General features: G+C 39.5%; 1 protein-coding gene across 1 annotated transcript in view; it reads right to left on the bottom strand.

Annotated features, from left to right (window-relative positions):
• Window positions 1-1,207: 1,207 nt before the first annotated feature.
• SEMA3G (semaphorin 3G) overlaps window positions 1,208-20,168 on the bottom strand; it is an 89,727-nt gene continuing 70,766 nt past the window's right edge. Inside the window, exons 8-16 of the mRNA XM_034439718.3 lie at window positions 17,326-17,440; window positions 16,365-16,434; window positions 15,897-16,041; window positions 15,362-15,593; window positions 14,321-14,412; window positions 13,223-13,264; window positions 9,196-9,421; window positions 8,184-8,323; window positions 1,208-3,539 (exon numbers count right to left, since the gene is read on the bottom strand). Of these exons, the coding sequence (XP_034295609.1) occupies window positions 3,045-3,539; window positions 8,184-8,323; window positions 9,196-9,421; window positions 13,223-13,264; window positions 14,321-14,412; window positions 15,362-15,593; window positions 15,897-16,041; window positions 16,365-16,434; window positions 17,326-17,440 (1,557 nt within the window). The 3' untranslated portion in view covers window positions 1,208-3,044. The remainder of the gene's footprint in view (window positions 3,540-8,183; window positions 8,324-9,195; window positions 9,422-13,222; window positions 13,265-14,320; window positions 14,413-15,361; window positions 15,594-15,896; window positions 16,042-16,364; window positions 16,435-17,325; window positions 17,441-20,168) is intronic.

The raw sequence follows: 20,168 nt of genomic DNA, 5'->3' as shown, positions 1-20,168 counted from the left end.
CAGCATTGTTAGTGAAGTGTCCTAGAACATGACCATAGCAAGAGGAGTCAGAAAACTGAAATCTCTACATTTAAATTGGAATAAAGACACATGTAGGCTCCCTTCATAGCAGGCTGGGGATGAAATGAAAGCACCATCATTGGGGACACATCTTCTAATAGCAGTTGGCAACTGTTAGCATCTTCATCTTCTAGTTAGAAAGACATGAGGATGAGCTCATTGTCTCCATATGTACCCAATGGCCCCTGGACATAAAATAGGCCAGGATGACGGTAATGATGATGATGATGATGATAGGAGTTTCAAGATAAATTTGGAGTGGAAGCTTGAGAGGTTGCCCCAACTGCACCTGCTGATCTGCTTTATAGGAATTCTTCTTTTTTTCCTATTATACTGTCTTTGCATACTTGCAAGCACGGCAAATATTACTCAAATATTCACTTCGTTTATAGAAAGGTGGGTGCAGTGCCCCTGCAGTTTTTACTTCTGATATGCATATAAATCCCACAATTCATATTTCTTGGAGGAAGGGAGGCCCATTTCGAAAACAGCACCATCTGCAATAAGTCATTATCTGGAAGGAATCCCAAAAGAACAATGATCTGCATCAGTATGTCCATTTGCTCTGGAACAGGTCACTGGCATTGGCCAGTTTGTCTAGCAATTGATCACCTAGTTTATACCTTCTAGTCAATTCACTAAGTTACAGCAACTTAAGCATTGTTTTCTGCACTCTAGATCAGTTGTTCTCAACATGGTCCATCGGGGGACCATGCCATATTTCTAGGGGGCATCATTCTACTGCCGCTGCTATGCATTGTATATTTTTTGAAAAATTGTTGGCAATTACATCTGCATAGAATTAACCATATTGGTAGCTACTACCAATGTCTTTGTCTTAATATTTTAACGACAATTATATTACATGATACAATTCAGATTAATAAACAACGCAGATGGTAAAAATAGACAGCTAACAGCATCTGTGAAAGGGGTTGCAGTGATAAATTATATTCATGAGGGACCGTGAACAACAGAAAAAAGGTTGAGAACACCTGCTCTGGATTAGTAATACTAGGAAGAAATCAGTGCGCTACCTGGTAACTGTTTCAACGAGACATTTCAATCCCAGGGCCAACTCCTCCTGACTATTCATTATGCTGATGAAAGTCAAGAAGCAGGTGTAAAATTACCCCCAAGTCGGAGCTTGCTATGTAAGATTTAATTTATTTATTGAACAAACTGCTAGTTTTCATTTAGCTGTCAAATCTTTAAAACAAAGGAATTAATACAAGTCCATGAAAGGCAAGGCTTATTTAGGGCAAATGCTCATGTGGGCCTCCAGTGGTGGATGGTTGTACTGCCCAAGAAAAAGTGGCCAGCAATGAAATAATCAGAAGTGGTGCAGAGAAGCCAGACTTTTAACTGTATTTAACAGTAACAGAGTTTCCTGGACAAGATAAGATATTGGCAAGCAAAATATAGGAAGCTCAGGAATAGGTAAACCAAACTACAGTACGTTATGTGGCCAAGGTTAGCCTAGTGGTTCCTCTGATTTTCGACAGAGGAATGGGGGGACAATTACAGTGGCAGGTGGTTGGGGGGAGCTCAGGAAAACAAAAGCTTAGCTGCTTTTCTGCCATTCATTTCCCCACTGAAATCTCTGCTCAGTCTGAGAAAAATCTAGGGAGGTAACGGGAGCTGCATAAGACTTTTTTTTGTCTGGTCCATGTTACCCCTGAGGTTTCTGTTTATTTGTTTGCTTGTTTCTTTGTCAGGTTTAGTTTCGCCTCCAACCACTGGTTATTTGAAAGAGAGTGCATAAGAAGGACACATGTGGTATAAATGAACATTAGGGTCAAATCGTATTGTAAACGTAACTGGCCTTTTTAAAACTCCTATGTACCGTATTTTTCGGAGTATAAAACGCAGCTTAGTTTTTGGGGAGGAAAATAGGAAAAAAGAAATCTGTCTACCATGTATTCATCTGGCTAGCATCCTTAATCTGCTCAGCTTCAGCACATTAGTCTGCTGGTTCTGAGCGTGCACGCACATTTTTTATCCCTTATTTGGGGATAAAAAACAGCTTCTAAAGCACAGCTGATCTTTGGAGAGAGAAGCAATGAGAAAAGCAGGCAAAGCACGGAGATCATTTGACTCGCTAGCGCCTCGTTAGGGCTGAAATAAAGCTTCTAAAGCAGGGCTGAGAGTCGGAGGGAGCAGGCAAAGCTCGGAAGATTGCTTCACTCGCTAGCGCATCGTTAGAGCTGAAAAAAAGCTTCGAAAAAGCTACATTCGGACTATAAGATGCACCCAAATTTTCAGCCACTTTTAAGGAGGGAGTGCATCTTATACTCTGAAAAATACGGAATAATGCCTGAAGAATTGACATTGCTTTTGACCTGTTGGGCAGAACGAGGAAAAGCATGAGGCTGGAAGTGCTGTAATGATCTGCTTTGCACCTCCAGGTACCATGATACACACAGTTCAATGGTCACACCCATACCCAGCATGTAGCATAGGGAGAATAAGTCACTGGAAACAGCATCTGTTCCTTCAAAGGGGTGACTGTGTTGCTTGTTATCTACGGCTGATCCTTGTCACCTCCAGAAGAGCAAGGGTTATATATATATATCCATTCTTTTCAGCTCCCCACTGTTTCTTCTCAGTCTTGTAAGAGGAATGGGTACTGCTGTTCCTTGGCTGCTGGTAACAGTCTCCCAGCCACACGGTTAAATCCTTATGTCTCCTTTTCTGAGTCATGTAGCTCAGCCGTACTGAACATAAGGCTTTAGGAATGGCAGCATTTAACACACACAATCATGAGTGAGGCCACCTCTACCCTTTCTTAGACTTGATACCGTGTGAGGTGTGATACAACTCACACCAGGGTTGTCAATACGGGACACAAAAACAATACTTTGGTATTTGTTAAATCTCCAGCATTTTGACAGAAGGAAGGGATGTCAATAGGCTCAGTTGTTCAGCAAGGGCAAGGGGGCCTCCATCAGGGCAAGGGCAGTTTTAGAAGGATGGATTTTAATTCATGGAGTGTTTTTGCCAAGAGTTGCCTCCATGTCCCCTTCAGTGGCCACCGCTTGCCTGGGCACCCGGTTTCGGTCACCAGGCTGCTTGCCTCTTCCCTTTTTGCCACCCTCCAGCAGGTTCTTGCTCTTTGGGAGTTTGCCTTTATGCCACAGTGGCCGATCTCCGCACCACACACGCTCACAGTACTCCTCCACTCTCTGCAGATTGGCATAGCCGATCAGATGTATGATGTCTTTGAACCACAATCGCTGTCCATGCAGCAGGCGGAGATTGGGGACTCGGCACGGAGGCCGAGGCAGCTCCTCCTCCTGTTCCCTCTGGAAAATTTGTTCCAGCTGCTCATTCTCAACCACTTCCAAAATGATTTTGGTGACAGTCTGAGTAAAGCCTTGCTCCTGAGACCTGCAGTAATAAGTTCCAGTATCCTGACGAAAGAGTTTCCGAAACAACAATCCATATTCTGTCTTCATGATTCGTTCATCTGTTTTCACCTGGAAGAGCCAGGGAAAAAAAAGAAAAGAAATAAAATTAGGAAGCTAAAGTTTTCTAGAAATTCAGTTTGATTTAATCAAGATACCACAGGATGCCAAGAAGTGGGCAATGGCTGGGCTGCAAACTTTCCCACAAAAGTAGATCCAGTCTTTCTTAGGGACAAAAAAACCATAAAGATTTGTGAATCTGCTATGATTCACATCTTTTCTGACATATATTACAGTATGCTTGAACTGATGCAGCAGTGTATGGCAAAGTGATAACAGTATGGGTATGTGTAGAAATTCCAGCGGTGCAAAATGCATCTTGCTTCACCCCATAAGTAGTCAAGGCAGAATTTAAAAAAGTAAATGCTTATTTGACGTAACTGATGTGACTCTGAGAATCCAGGGATTTTTATAATTGATTTAAAAAAGAAAAAAGAAAGAAAGTAGAATTACACTTGCTAAATACAGAATACTGAAGATACTGGTAAAGAATGGGCCCAGAGACTGGAACATCCAGGCAATCTAATAGATATATAAAAGACTGGTCTTAAGATCAGAACTGTTCAAAAGAAAGCTTCCACTTCATTTCCACTATTTCATCTACCTCTGTATTAGAGCTTCTGAAACATCCAGTCAGGCTTTACATTTTTCCCAAACCATGCTGCTTATCCTGACCCAGAAGTCTTGTCTTTCCCTCAAATTGCCAGACTCCTTTGGTGGCTGGCAATTTTCAGTAAATGAAAACCTTTCTCTAGTTTTGAAATGTCCCCATCTGTAAAAACGTTCTAATTCCAATCCAATTCTTTCTCTGCCAATAGGCTGTGAATCCTTCAGGTGACTTACTCCTAGTTGTATGGTAATGATAGCAATAGCGCCTAGAACAGGGCTGCCAAACTCCTGGCCCGTGGGCCAGATGCATTACACGCTGGCCACGCCCACGCCCGATTTAGCAAAGGGGAAAAAAATCCCGATACATCATGTGACGACGCCGTGATGACATGAGTTTGACACCCCTGGCCTAGAAGGAATTTTTCTAGGGAGATAGCAATCCCTAAAGCCAGGTGTGCCACACCAAAAGCCTGCCTAAAATGCTAACAATTGCTCAGCTATAGCACTTTTGTCCATCTCGAAATGGCCTTCTCCTGCAAAGATCTTTCGCCTACAAGAATCTATTCCAGCTGAGTTTCCTGACACAAGCCTCACCTTATCAAGGAAAACACCTCATACTGAAACTAAATAAAAACAGCAGATAGATGTACAACTTGTTAATTTCTTCCCTTCTTTTTAACGATTGACTTGTATTTATTGTTTTATACAAAGAACAAGGAGACCAGCAGGAACAGCACATTCCATTAATCTGTGTGGTCCTTCAGAAAGTTGAAGGGAGACATGGGAGGAGGTCTGACACCACTGCACCCACAGGAGATACCAGCACTGTCCTTATTAGCAAATGATGGTTTTGGAATGGAACTCGACAGCTGTGTTTACTTATCAGTTCCCACCTTCTATATCCCAATTGCTCCAAAAAAAAAAAACACCAAACCCTCCTTTCCAATCATTGTGTATTATCACTTCACTTCCTGGGAATTAGACTTGCCTGGGAAAAGAGGAGAAAGACCTCACACAGTAGGGGGGGGGGTGGACTTCCCTATTTTCAGTTTAGTCAAGAATTCCTCATCACACTCCCTGAAATAGCAATTCCAAGAACCAAAAGTTTGGTGTAGTGTTTAAGGCCTACAAACCAGGAGACCATGAATTCTAGTCCCACCTTAGGCATGAAAGCCAGCTGGGTGACTTTAGGCCAGTCATTCTCAGTCAACCCATCTGACTGGGTTGTTGTTGAGGGGAAAAAAGAGGAGAAAAATGAAGCGCTGGCTTCTTTGCTGCCTTGAGTAAATATAAAGTGATAAAGGTGGAATAATCTACTAAATAGTCTACATGAGGGCTGTCAAACTCACGGGCCGTGGGCCAGATGCATAACGCACTGCCCACGCCCAGTTTAGTCACGATACGTCATGTAATGCCACCGTGACAACTTAAGTTTGACACCCTAATCTACATGCAGGTACATCAGGAAGAAAACCCTCTCCTTGAAGATTAATTGCCATTACAAATAGTGTGGAGTAGAATTCAGCATGAAGTGGTAAAGTCAATAACATGTTATTTACATTATGTAGAATAATTCTTGGCCTTTTTTATTTTAAATATTCACGGACTGTCCTTCATTTTGCTTGCATGATATTTCTCTGGTTTCCACAGTACTGACACACATAGTAAAGGCAACTTTATTAATACTTTTGTAATTTTTACTCCAGCTTCTATGTTGTCATTTGATATGCAAAGTCTGCCTCTTAAAAAAATATTGTGATTATGGCAAAATAATTTGTGGGAAAATATCCCCCAAATCGTCACACTCTGAAGCAACAATGAAAGTTACAGAATTTTACTGAGTGCCACTCCCTAATATATATGTATTCCAAACTACTGAAATCAGGCCTGAAGATTTAAGAAACCCTAGCAGGGAGAAGCGAGGCTGTGCCACTATTCCAAAGGCCTGCTTCAAAATTAATTAATTGGAGAGTCTATACTTCCTAAATTATTATTTTTTCCCTATAAGGATGGTCCACCATTTGCACAGAACGAACGTAAGTTTATCTTCCATGCTTTGAGTACAAGTGAAAAATAAATAGAATTTTGGATTTAATAGTGGGGGGGGGGTTATATGTCATTTCCTGTGATTCAATATTATAAGAACTTGCTGGATAGTTCAGTCTGTTTTATTAAATATTTCATGAGTTCATCCTTCACCCACATTTTTGTGTATTATTTTTTTAAAGAATTTGCAATGAAAAAATAATATATGCATAACACTTTAAACAATGACTCTGAAAGTATTTTCTGTCAAAGCATTTTCTCAGATATTTCACTGCCCTAAAATATATACCCTTTATCACCAATCTATTACCAAATAATTCTTATCTGAGAACTGCACCATAAAATTCAAAAAATAACCTCTGAAGGACATCTCTTTCCTTGGTCACCTATGAATTTAGGATAAAATTTATTTTTGAATAGTCAAGCAATAGATAATAAAGTATCCTTATTAGGAGTTTAATGGAACTAGAATTCAGTGGATCTGAACATCAAAACATGTCAGCAGAGAATGACACTTCTTGTGAGGTGTCATTCTGATCACCAGAAGATAGGCAGAAAAAGAAACCCACCCCCACCTCCGTTGATCCTTGACCAGGACTTGTCCCTATAGGTCCATTCCCAGAGGTCCAAACATTTTGAGAATACCCCATACATACACACACACACACACACACACACACACACACACACACTCCTACAATGAGCTCTGAATTAAGAGTTCTTCATTCCTCATTTTCTCTCCTTTACTTCAACTGCTGTTGCTGGAATACTTGTGTTGATACTCCTGAGGTCCCCAATGTCTATTTCCTTGGTTTCTTCCAGTAGGAAGAAAAGCTAGAATATTACTTTCTAGCCTGAAAGGCAATCAATCTTTTAAGTATATGGCATTTTCCTTCTTAGCTGCAGATGGCAAGTACCTCTGCTTAGTATACTCTCCACCAACATCACAACAATAATCTTCCCAAACAATTTCTTCTCCACAGAGGGCTTGCCTGCCAAAGTAGCTCTTGACTGATGGTCAATTTGCCAATGTCTGAACCCCAGCCATCTGCAAATTAACACTCTGGTTGCCATAGACTGCGATTGCATCAGTAATCAATTCAGCTGTTTTAGCAAACTCACTGAATGCCTCAAGGAGTTCAGGGTCAGTTAGTAAAGTCTTAAACAACTCACATACCCATATTATCAGAGCTGGGGTGTGGGGAACAGCTATAAAAATAACTTCCAAGACTTGAAGGCCCACAACAGCTGTTTCATGTTATTTAAGCTCTATCCATCTTACATTTGGTAGGATCCATAAGAACTGTGCTTGCTTCTCTTTGGACCACTGTCTTGGCAATGATGGCCATGAGTAGTTTATTGACAGAAGACATTCCAAGCTATTGTATTGCCTCCTTGAAAAGGAGGTACAAATCAAGAGACGAAAATGCTTTATATTAGTAGGCTCAGTTACTTGATAATCTATTTTGTTTTATTCAAGTCCGGATACAAACCACTTTTTTCCCCTAGCCCAGATAGAGCCAAGAATTTTTTTAAAAAAAATCAGATTGAGGAGTGAGAGCAGATCACCACCAGATGCAAGAGTAGCTCTGCCTTATGACTGGAAGAGGTTGCAGAGACCTTTCTTATCAGTTTATCTTCAGTAACCAAGAACTCCATATATATTTACAGCCTGAAGAGAAGGCAATTTTATTCACAGACATGGAACAGAATGGGAAGGGGTACATTTGGCAGAGATCCTCAGCATTTACAGCTGTATTGCAGACTGAAATTTTGTAAATAAAGGTCTCCCAGACCCCCACAATGCTCTACATAACCAATATCTGTTGTAAGAAAACAGCCAAGACAAAAAAATGTGGTACTTATGCGACAGAAGCAGCAGGAACAATAATGTGCTAAGATGACTCGTATATACATGAGAGAGCATAAGTTTGTATATACTTAGAGGGAGAACATATAAAGAAAACTGCCATTAAGAAAACAAAAGCAAGAGTGCCTCACCTCATCTCTTAGCTCCTGTGGAGATCTACGTACAAACCATTGCACTGCAGCTTGGGGTGACTTGGGGATACACTCTAAGAAGGTACTGTTGTGCTCCGTCCCATACACCACCTTCTCCTCAATGCTGTCAAAGTCATCCACTACAAAAATGCAAACATGGAAGTTTTTAAGAAGAGATTGGACAACCATTTGTCTGAAATGGTATAGGGTTTCCTGCCTGAGCAGGGGGTTGGACTAGATCTTCAATGCCCCTTTCTATTCTATTCTATTCTATTCTATTCTATTCTATTCTATTCTATTCTATTCTATTCTATTCTATTCTATTCTATTCTATTCTATTCTATTCTATCCTATCCTATCCTATCCTATCCTATCCTATCCTATCCTTTCCTATTCCTATTCCTATTCCTATTCCTATTCCTATTCCTATTCCTATTCCTATTCCTATTCCTATTCCTATTCTATTCTTTCTATATGCTATTACCAAAGATCAATCATTTGGAAATCACCCATTTCTATAAAAGGGGTTACAATGGTCCAGGATTGCTTCTGAACATGCGGGAGGTCGGAATGGGTTTGAAGCCTGGGTCCAACCTGATACTTTGCTCTTTTGGTATAGAAAGATATTTATTCCCCATCCAAAATACTGAGTACTGAATCAAAATGCCAGAATGTTTGCAGGATTAATTCAAGATGCCAAAGACTCCAAGGTCTCTTCTCTTTCCCATATTCCAGTGAAGATTATGGTTTTCTGTTTTTGTTTTCATAAAATAGGTGCTGTCCAAAGCAAAAATTTGACCCATGTCCCTGTGAAAATGTCTGTTTCTATGTACACAAAGGTCATTATTAGTGGTAACACAGCAGGCCTCTTACCTATTTGTAATTGATCTTAATGCTGCCATGTTCACACTCTCCAGTGTTCTTGAAAGCCAAGAATATGGCAGGTACCCCTCCACAAAAGCCATTCCATTCTGCCCCACTGCTCTAAACATATATTCCCAAGTTTCTTCACCTGTTAGGTTTTGATCCAAGCACTGGTGCATGGGGTTCCCATTCTGGATGTCTTGCCTGCGAAAGCGACGTTTGCCCGATTCCTGGTATCTGGTGCAAGTGAGACCATCCCAGGCACAATACGGGTCTCGTGCCAGGCAACATTCTGCACAGGCGGTCCCGTAAGTCTCACACTGATGCAGTTTCACTTGGGCAACACCGACCCGTGAGCCCACGTAAAGCATTTGCTGTCAAAGCAAGCCAAAGCAGGGTTAATCAGAGGAGCACCAAATCACCTTGGAGCTGGTATTTTAGTAGCAGCCTCATGCTGATGAAGGGAATAAAGCACACAGTGAAATTGGTGGGCATTTTTTTAAAACAGGGAGCAAACCTCCCACTCACTAACACTGATGATATTACCTGGTTGGGTAATGAAATGTCTGCAAGTAAATAACCATGCTCAGAGAAAGTACCCAGGACTCCACACTTCAACTCTGAGCTACAGATATTCTCTTCTACTGGGACATCTTTTGTCTCTATCAGAATTTCCTCGGCAATTTTCAGAAAACTAGAGTTTAGCTTGCTAAAAGCACCTCCATATGATGATTCTGACCCTACTTGAAGCCAACCCCAAACCTGCCTAATTTCAGGAGACTGGCTTGTTTGGAGAGTAGGCTGCCTTACTCCTAGCAGTATTTTGGTTCAGTAAAATGGGAATACATGTGTAGTGTTTGCTGGAATGCGCTGCTGCTGAGTGGGAATTGTGAGGGGGGGAGGCAACCTCCTGGCTCATTTCCTGGGCTCAAGTGAGCCTTCACTCATTCCTTCTCCCATACCACTGAGGGTCAATTCCTACATCCTCAACTATGTGTTTATTTCCCTTTCTCACCCACTTCCCATCCCAAAACTCTTACAGGTCCTGGAAGAAATGCCCTGCCACAAACTTGGCTTTTGTTCTAGATACGTTTTTAAATTCAAAAAACAAATGATGTCTAGGCAATCTAGATAATTTATTTTTATTTTTTCGTCCCACCCCTTGCTTTATCTTAAGTTCCCATAATAGTAATATGGACATAGGAAACAGTGAGAGGCAGTTTTCCTTTTGCTGTGAAATGGGGAACTGGAAATTTTTGCTCCTTTAGGAGAAAGTTAGGGAGCAGATCCTGACTGAACTATTTTTTCTAAGCTACCCTACTGATCACTGATATATAGTGAACACAGGACCAATCAACAAGAGAACCAATCAGCTGCTCAGAATTTAAATATAGCTCCAAACGAACAACCAATCACATTACCAACTGACCAAACTGGCACACAAGACATTTATAAGCTAAAGGAGAATAGGACAAGAAAATCCTGCTGATGATGTTACCTAGTCTGATAATGAAATGTTCTGAAACTAAATTGAAACAAGCTTGGAGACAAACCACTGCCAAAATCATGCTGAACTTTTTACAAGTAAAGACGGCAAATGCCACACCTGCCATCTTGCTGTAGAAACAAGTGCAGAAGTGTCAAATTTCATGGGAACAATGGCACTGGGAAAGGACTCTTCAGTCTCTTCCCCCCACCTCCACCCCGCGCTATATTTTCCTGATCTAAATTGCTGTCTTCCTTTTTCTACTGAATTTTGGTCCTCTGAGTGAAAATATACGCAGCTGTGTCATCAACCTTCTTAAATTACAGCATTTGGAAGAGCAATAAAATTAAATGGCTTTGGAATTCCCACAGTTTCCTGGATATGTTATGACATTATTTATGGCCATTCAGAATTGAAACTGATCTATATACGTTCATGTCAAAGAAAACCTACTCAGTAACGTCAGAGGTTTTAGAAGTCAAGACATACAGAAAGAAGCCACATTACATATGCCTTGAGATAATTAATATCTGCAGTATCAAACTACAGCTAACATTTTTCACAGATCAGATTTAAAATAGAAATTCGTGATTTAAATAATGATTTTGTATTTCTAATTTGCATATCAATGACTATTGGAGAATAATTGGGAAGTTGTCCGCTATTTATAAAGCAGGGACATGTTTTCCCCAATGTAGGGCCCATTGAAATATTGGACTACACAACCCATGATTTACAAACAGGATTCCCAGTCTATCTGAGATTATGGCTACTAAATTCAACAGAGCTGGATAATGCTAAATTGGAGGAAGATAAATTATATTATAATGGTCCCCCGTTTGGGTATAAATGTTTGCTGTGAAGTCAGAGATTCTTTTGGAATGGGTATCTGAACTTTCCTTGGCCTCATTAGAACTTAATATCTTTATTGCATTTGTTTTACTCTAGCTAACTTTCAACAAAAATCACCACAGTCTACAATAATCTAAAATCTGGGAAGTGTTTTGTTGGACTTCAGGCATGGTGGTGATTGAAAGCTGTTTTTATTACCACCGTATTCCCATAAAGCACCTGTTTTTTGTTCCTATTTTTTAATTTTTAGTTTAAACAATCAACATTTGGATTGGCACTTTACTAATTTAGTATCCACATTGTCTCATTACAGATCACATTATGATTTCCTCATATCCCCTGGGTTGACAGAAAATGACTTATTATTGTTTATAAAATATAGTCCCCCCAGGTCCTGTAAAATGACAGTTTGCCATTCTGTTTCCTCAGCGCATTCATCTTGTAGTTTTTCAAGTAAAACTAAATTCAGGGGTAAAATTCAAAATTTTTCCCTACAGGTTCTGTGGGTATGGCTTGGTAGGCATGGCAGAGGAAGGATACTGCAAAATCCCCATTCCCTCCCCACTCTGGGGCTAGCCAGGGGTGGTATTCGCCGGTTCTCTGAACTACTTAAAATTTTCGCTACCGGTTCTCCAGAACCTGTCAGAACCTGCTGGATTTCACCCCTGAGTAAATTACATATTAATAAGAACTCTTGTATTTAAGTATCCTTGCATTGTTCCTAAAATTCCTTACTGAGTCTGATCCTGGTGATTGCCATTCAGTACTATAACATTTGTAATTTAGATTATCATTAATTTCATCTGCAATAGAATTGCCTGAAGGTATTTATTTTTTTCAAAAAATCATAAATTAATCATTAATATTTTAGTCTGGTAACAATTTGACCTTAAGTGATTTTTCAAAATCTTTTTATCTTGATTTGTATTATTGTATTCATAATATTTTTGTTTTAGATGTACAAGCTGTGTGGTGACTTTATTCATCTCCAAAATACCTTATTCTTTTTTCTTTTTCTTTTACTTTTCTAACTGTTCATATACACGTTGCCAGCCTGCTTACTGTATTTTGCCAATATATTCTTGATTTCTATATCTAATTTATTTGCAGATGATGATTCATTTTCAATTATACTGATCTTATTTATATATTCATGATTATCTGATTTATGTATTAATATTGATACTTTCATAGATTCCTATCTTAAATTATCAGTAATTGCCAAATATGAATAATTGCATAATTTTCTTTAAAAATTATTAAAATTTGAAATAAATGTTATTTTGGTGCTTCATTAAAGATTTAATATAGGATTAAATGACAAAGATGAGTGTAGGTTATATTATTATCTAAATTTAACTCTAATACATTGGTAATTAGGAAGTCATGTTCCCTATGACTAGATTAAACTCTTAACCTTCATAATTTTCTACAGGGTTTTATAAAGTGGTTTTTGGGTTTTACATTTTTGAATAGCAATTTTTGTTCAAACTGTTTCTGAGTTTGTGTTTACCATTTGTCCCAGCAGCAAGTTCTCTATGTCAAATCCATTCAAACACTGCATTACATTCTGAAGAAACCTTGTTTGTTAATGAATTAATTATTACTTTTTTTGTCCAATTTCCTTTAGTAAACATTTAAGATTTTTAAAATTCATCTATAACAATGCTGCAGGAAATTCAACCAATAGAATAAAGGAGAAATATTTTGGAAAACTAAAATTTGTTGGAGGGAATGAAAGAGTGAAAGTTAGCTTAAATATTAATTTGAGTTTTATAGTAAAAACACAAACGGATAGACGTGGATGATTTATTTTTATAATTCATTTATTACTTACCCGTTTCACAGAAATTTCCATCTCAGTGATGGGGACTGGTACCTGGAGGACATGAAGACATGGTGATTCAGCTAAAGTATGTCACCAAAATGACTCCCAACCTATCCTATGACTCTACATTTATGTATTTTTAATAGTCATAGACGGTCATTATTGTCCCAGCTATTTTCTCACAAAAACAAATGTGTGCACACAAATGGCAGTTGAACAAATCACTCATTTGAAAATTAAACTTTCATTAAATCTGAAAATTAGGGCTAATGGAGGTATACAACCAGTCTCTTTCCCAGGTTATTCAATAGTTATAAGTATAAATAAGTATACCTTCTATGGTCTTTTTCTCTTTTATCCTGAGAAAAACTGGATCAGATCAAACAAAATGGCAAATTCCAACAAGTAAGGTTCTTGGGCTATCTAAAAAGCAGGGCAAGGTCCCATTATCCATGAAAGTTCATTAGCCACATAGGAAACCAAGACTAAAAGCAGGCTTAAATAATTACTGCAGTATTCATATTATGGCTACTTTTATCATAACTCCTTTATGTAGTGTATGTATACATATATACATACATATCTGGATTCATAAAATACAATTTTTCACTTTCCAAGATAGGCTTCTAATTAATACAGATTTTTTAAAAAAGAAATGGGGTATCTTTTGTGTTCAGGATGATGACTGTCTTCATAAAACACCTTACAAACTTGGAATTATATAGCTAAGTACCGGTAGTAATCAGGCACAAAAGTGGTCCATGTATGATTATTACTGCACACGTGCCCACTGATACTGTAAGACTTTGTCTGAGGAACACATGTAAATACTATGCAAGAAAACAGTGAAAGCCAAGCAATGTGCAATTTAATCAAAATTAGCTAGCCGGGATCCTGGACCAACCAGGATTGGTCCATGTATGATTATTACTGCACACGTGCCCACTGATACTGTAAGACTTTGTCTGAGGAACACATGTAAATACTATGCAAGAAAACAGTGAAAGCCAAGCAATATGCAATATAATCAAAATTAGCCAGCCAGGATTGCTCCTTTGCTGATCTATATACATGAGGCTCACACATATACTGCTTTTTTTACTGCACCTTAAACACTTGAAGCTCTTCCAAAACAACTTCTTCAACAGTAGCAAAATTTCCTCTTTGTAGGGCTATGACCTTCAATATGGAGCCAGCCTCTAAAAGGGAGGAAGGAGAGAAAGTGCATGGAAATAAGGCCATCCCTGGGGTCGCCTAAAATCCTGGCAAAACTCATTGGGAACTTTTTCAAAAGCTGCTCTTGAACAGCAAGTAGCCTAGAATCTGACTCCTAGTTTTACACTACAAGATACAATATGCTACTAATAAGTGATTTTGGATCTTTCCTTTGCATCCCTGAATCATCTTTATTCTTTCTGTCCCTGAATCTTTTACATTTAAAAGTTATTGGAGAAATGCTAATTTAAAAAGTAACTATTTTTCAATGCTCAACTTTCCACCTTAAAAAAGTGAAATGGTAATTTAACCAGTTCATTTTTTTCCCCTCATTCTCCGACCTTGACTTGGAAAACATTTCTTGTAGTTTGCCAAGCTATTGTTTTTCTCACCGTTGAATGGGGCCTACATTTTGAAATACAACAAGCAAAAGGACACAATTTCTAAGAAAGGAGCCTTAATGGGAGACAAATTTGAACATCCCTCCCACACCATACTGTAATTGGAGATTCCCTGAGAAGTATTTTCCCTGAAGAAAACACATGTGTGACTCACTCAAATCCATCCATCTCCTTCACCATTTCTATCCTGAATAAGTAAAAGCTGAAAATATTCTATTTTGCTGGTATAGGCCAAACATCCTATAGTGCAAAAAAATGCCAAATCATTCACAGCAGCTCATGGTGGTCACAGTGTAGTTCTAACTGCTTCACAAATTGGTCAAAATTGGCTGGTCCAATTATCAGCATTTTACCCAAGACCCCTTTTCAATGTCAGGATGTAGTCTGAAGATTTGAAAAATCAGGAGATCCTCTTCAAACTCACAAATTCTTCTACATAATGAGAATTAACTCCATATATGGTATATGCAGTTTGGTAGAGAGATGTTCAGGTACCTCTGAACCCCAATACATCACATGATGAACCCTGTACCTGTGCCAATGAACATGACATCGTAATGCCCGTCCTCAGCTTCCACACGGTCCACTACTAACTGCCGTAGGCGATGCTGCAGGTTGGTTTTCACCAGCACAGGCCGCCGTTGTATTGGATACACAGATTTGCTCATCAGGGGGTGAGCACGTGCAAATTGCAGTACCTCATCTGGGTAGTCTTTGGTGGAGGAGTACTGACGACTTGGCTGGTTGGTGGTTTTGCTGGGGCACTAGGAAAAAGGAAATCATTTAGCTCTGTTCATACTATTTATCAGGAATCAAAGCCAACTCTTTCCCCCATTTCATTATGTTCCTTGATTCTTCCCATGCTTGCAAAATTTATTCCAGAAGTTGAGGAAATTGTTTTTTTGTCATTTCCACTGACGTGAATAGTTCTGGCAGCTTTAGATAATCACACAAAACATTATTTTGCATGTTATTTTTTTAATTTCTTTGTTTTATGGCAAATTGCTCTTCCTATACATTGTTCTTTTCTTTTTCAGGAAAATCATCATCTTTATTCTTATACTTACAACTCCTGGCCTTGGGTAAGGCACCTTGCCTTCATAAGCTGCCCACTGATGATCAGGACCATCTTTATGAGCAAATGGTCCATTAAAAACCTCCCAGATGTCTGCCATACGATAGACACAGATGGCGAAGCCTTGGAAGACATTGCTGTAATGAGAAAAATTTACCCAAATATTGCTTGTAACACAAGATTTAAATGTCATTGAGATTTGCTTGTTATCTCTCGAGGCTGCAATTCAGAAAGAAAAAAAATGCTTTTAGGTAAATAAATGCCTAGAAGGTTACAGTTTTTGTAAAAACATAATTCATATGTTTGATTTCAACTGTATGAATCCTACTGAAGTTGACTGAAGACGAATAGGAGAAAAAGCAAACTATATTATAAACTCATTATTAAGGACATTTTTAAAAGATTCACTCTTAAAAGTAACTACAGACAGAACTACAAGCCACAGACGGAAATATCTCACCTGATGGTGCTAAACAGTGCATAGACTTCAGGATTCTTGCCATCTTTAGCCCTCAGAAGAAAGACGTCCTCTGTTGAAAAGTAGATGATCGAATGAGTTCTGTAACTGTTCTGTCAATATACTCACTCTACACAAACGTTGTTCTAAGCAGTTTTTCTAATATCTTGGCTGGCTCAGGAATTCTGGGAGTTGAAGTCCACAAATCATAAAATGGCCATGTGCATGCGTGAAGGAGGCGCGCACACTCACATTTGCGAACCAGTAGCAAAGGTAAGTGAATATCACCCCTGCTGTGGGTGCTCTGCTGGAGAAGTTGGGCCAAAAGTTGGGCAGAGCCAGAATAAGATTAGAATTGATTTCATTTCTACGTAATGAAACATCATCAATATGATTACTCTTCAGCCATGTATTTAATAATTTCCCCTTTCTCTAAGACCAAAAATTAAAATTTTTCTATGGAGGTTGCAGACAAATTGGGGTGGGGGGCTGCATAAGGCCATGGATCTCAGATTATGAGTTCCTAACACAAGCATTTATCATTGACTTTAAACTCCCAGAGATTTTGATCAAGCTCTGATCAAATCTCCACTGGTTTAATTTTAGGATTAGTATAGCATTAAATGCCCCTGGTCATTCCTTTGGTTCCACTTTCCCCATACTGTAAATCCTAATCCTCTACAAACCAACTGTGATTAGAGCCGCAGTGGCACAGTGGTTAGAGTGCAGTACTGCAGGCTACTTCTGCTGATCACCGGCTGCCAGCAGTTTGGCAGATCGAATCTCACCAGGCTCAAGGTTGACTCAACCTTCCATCCTTTCAAGGTGGGTAAAATGAGGACCCAGACTGTTGGGGACAATATGCTGACTCTGTAAACTGCTTAAATAGGGCTGTAAAAGCATTATGAAGCGGTATATAACTCTAAGTGCTATTGCTATTGCTATTATGGAATATAAGTCACACCCAGTTCATCAAAGTGTGTGTCAATGCCATCTGGTCCTGGAACGGAACACACAAGTCGGGCTTTGTTGAAAGTGCTCCATTTGTTGACCAGCACTCGTTGTCCACCAGCATCGTTCTGGAAGTAGAAAAATAAATATTGTTCAGAAGTGAAAGCCTCTGACATAGTGGCACGTAAATGTTTTTGAACTTTTTGAATTTTTTAATATTTCGGCATAAATATGACTTAAAACATGATCTTTCTCCACACAAGTCCTGAAACAAGATCCTGAGGAGCTAGTTGAACAAACAAATCAAGAACATTACATTTGCTTATTTATTCATTGAGAGAAATGACTCAAGGGTACTCTTAAAGGTGCTTTGTTTTCTTCAAAAGACAACAGGGTTGTATTTCCTTGAGGAAGAAGAAGACGACATTTCACTTCTCCTACAAGAAGTTTCATCGGTTCTGGCAGCATGGTGCAGGCTATAGAAGTATTAGTTCCCACAGGATGGGGGTGGGGTGTTCCAAGGATCATATTTCTTTGCAGTCATCTGGTTGTTAGCATTTTCCCTGAGAGCTCTTGAGGACACTTGGGGGTTTATCTGTGCCAGGGGTAAAATCCAACAGGTTCTGACAGGTTCTGGAGAACCGGTAGCAGAAATTTTGAGCAGTTAGGAAAACCGGCAAATACCACCTCTGGCTGGCCCCAGAGTGGGGTGGGAATGGAGATTTTGCAATATCCTTCCCCCAGGAGTGGGGAGGGAATGGGGATTTTGCAGTATCCTTCCCCTGGAGTGGGTGGGAATGGAGATTTTACAGTATCCTTCCCCTGCCACGCCCACCAAGCCATGCCCACCAAGCCACATCACACCCACCAAGCCACGCCTACAGAAATGGTAATAAAAATATTTGGATTTCACCACTGATTTGTGCCCTCATGGTCATCTGTAAAAGGTAACGGTAAAGGTTCCCCTTGCATATATGTGCTAGTCGTTCCTGACTCTAGGGGGCAGTGCTCATCTCTGTTTCAAAGCCAAAGAGACAGCACTGTCCGAAGATATCTCTGTGGTCATGTGGCCGGCATGACTAAATGCCAAAGGTGCATGGAACGCTGTTACCTTCCTACCAAAGGTGGTCCCTATTTTTCTACTTGCATTTTTAACGTGCTTTTGAACTGCTAGGTTGGCAGAAGCTGGGACAAGTAACGGGAACTCACCCTGTTATGTGGCACTAGGGATTCGAACCACTGAACTGCCAACCTTTTGATTGACAAGCTCAGCATTTTAGCCACTGAGCCACTGCGTCCCTCTCATCTGTATCAGAGTGTAAATGAGGGTGGAATCTTTTTGGAACTCTGTCATGTATTTGAGCTTTCCCTAGGCAGCATTTCTTCACCCTGTCCCCCAAGGTCTCCCACATCTCCCCACTTCCTCATTAAGAAGGAGAGGAGCCATTGGCGGCCCCTTTGATACTTTAAATTAGTCTCTACTTGGCCTTAGCCTATGGCCAGCTCTTGTCACAGTTCTGGGAGAGATCAGGAGGTGCTAGTCCAGAAACAGTCCTGTGTCATGGCTCAGATTTGGTGAACTCTTTTTCCTCCAGAAGTTCACCAGGCTGACAAGACCATTTTGTCTGAGTGGGCTTTGGAGAAGTGGTTTGACTTTATTGATTTTGAGATATTATATTTTGTTGTAGTTTCATGGAGATTAGGAATTGGGCAGTACAGAAATGTATGTAATAAATGAAAAAAAGAACAAACTTGGAGTGACAGACATTAAGAAGAATGGAGAGTAATTTTAAAACTAGATAGGAAAAAGGGGGAAATAAAAAGAAAAGAAAGTCAACCATATATAATGTTAAAAGAAAAGGGACATTGATGGCTCATCTAACATTGTAAACTCTAATTCTGCCCATAAGATCTGAGTTTGATAATGCACTTCCAAACAGAAGTAACTTGTACTAATTCTACACAATGTTACTCTTAATTATTTTGTTTATAATTATACTGCTCCCTTGAGGAACAGAATAATCCTTTCCCACACTCACACTTAAAATTTTACACTCCAAGAAAAACACTGATAAGACTGAAAGTAACAACCAACTTTATCATTTTGGGAAGTTGGTGGCAAGATCTTAAACTATATTTATTTCTCCTCCAAATAAACTTTAGACTTCTGACTAAAATAACTCTCGTTTCACTACAGGAAGCAAAAAGAAGTAACAGTATACATACTAAAATTATTCTTTGCAACAAGAAAATGCAAAGAAAAATACCCCAACATCCCCAGAACCCCAGGAAAGAGACAGAAAATCTTCGTTCAGCCTACCCATGTAATGTGACCCTACCTACTTTTCCTCATTGCCCTGCTCAATGTGGTTTTCATTCTCCCTCCCAAATATTCAATATAACCCACAACTAACACATGTCTGTTTTTCTCTGCCATAGAGGAACCAAAATAGACTCCAACTATCTTCCCACAATTACCAGCACTACATTTCAGGTATTGTTCTATGACAACTGTTCCTTTTCCTTCACAAAAGCAACCCTTACAAGATCCAGAAATCCCTCTGGAATTATTGTGGATTAATACCCTTAAGCGACTGCAGTGGTTAAACCCGGCCATCGTGTGTGTGTGTGTGTGTGTGTGTGTGTGTGTGTGTGTGTGTGTGTGTGTGTGTTTTGACTGCCAAAGAGGCAAAAGGACAAGGCCATAGATTGTCTTAACTAAGCAGAGTACTTACCCTCCCCCTTCCCCGCCCTTGATTTATCTGTGCCCCTGCTGCCAACTCTGCAAATCAAATTAGATCCCCATCCTGGATGCCTCTTAAACACAAAATCCCTCTTTGTAGAAAGGCTGGTTAA

The sequence above is a fragment of the Pantherophis guttatus genome, chromosome 2 (assembly GCF_059756535.1).
Source record: "Pantherophis guttatus breed Tessera chromosome 2, ASM5975653v1, whole genome shotgun sequence".
In the NCBI taxonomy this organism is placed as follows: Eukaryota; Metazoa; Chordata; class Lepidosauria; order Squamata; family Colubridae; genus Pantherophis; species Pantherophis guttatus.
Note: the sequence above shows the minus strand (reverse complement) of the source record. Positions and strands in the feature narration are given on the sequence as shown.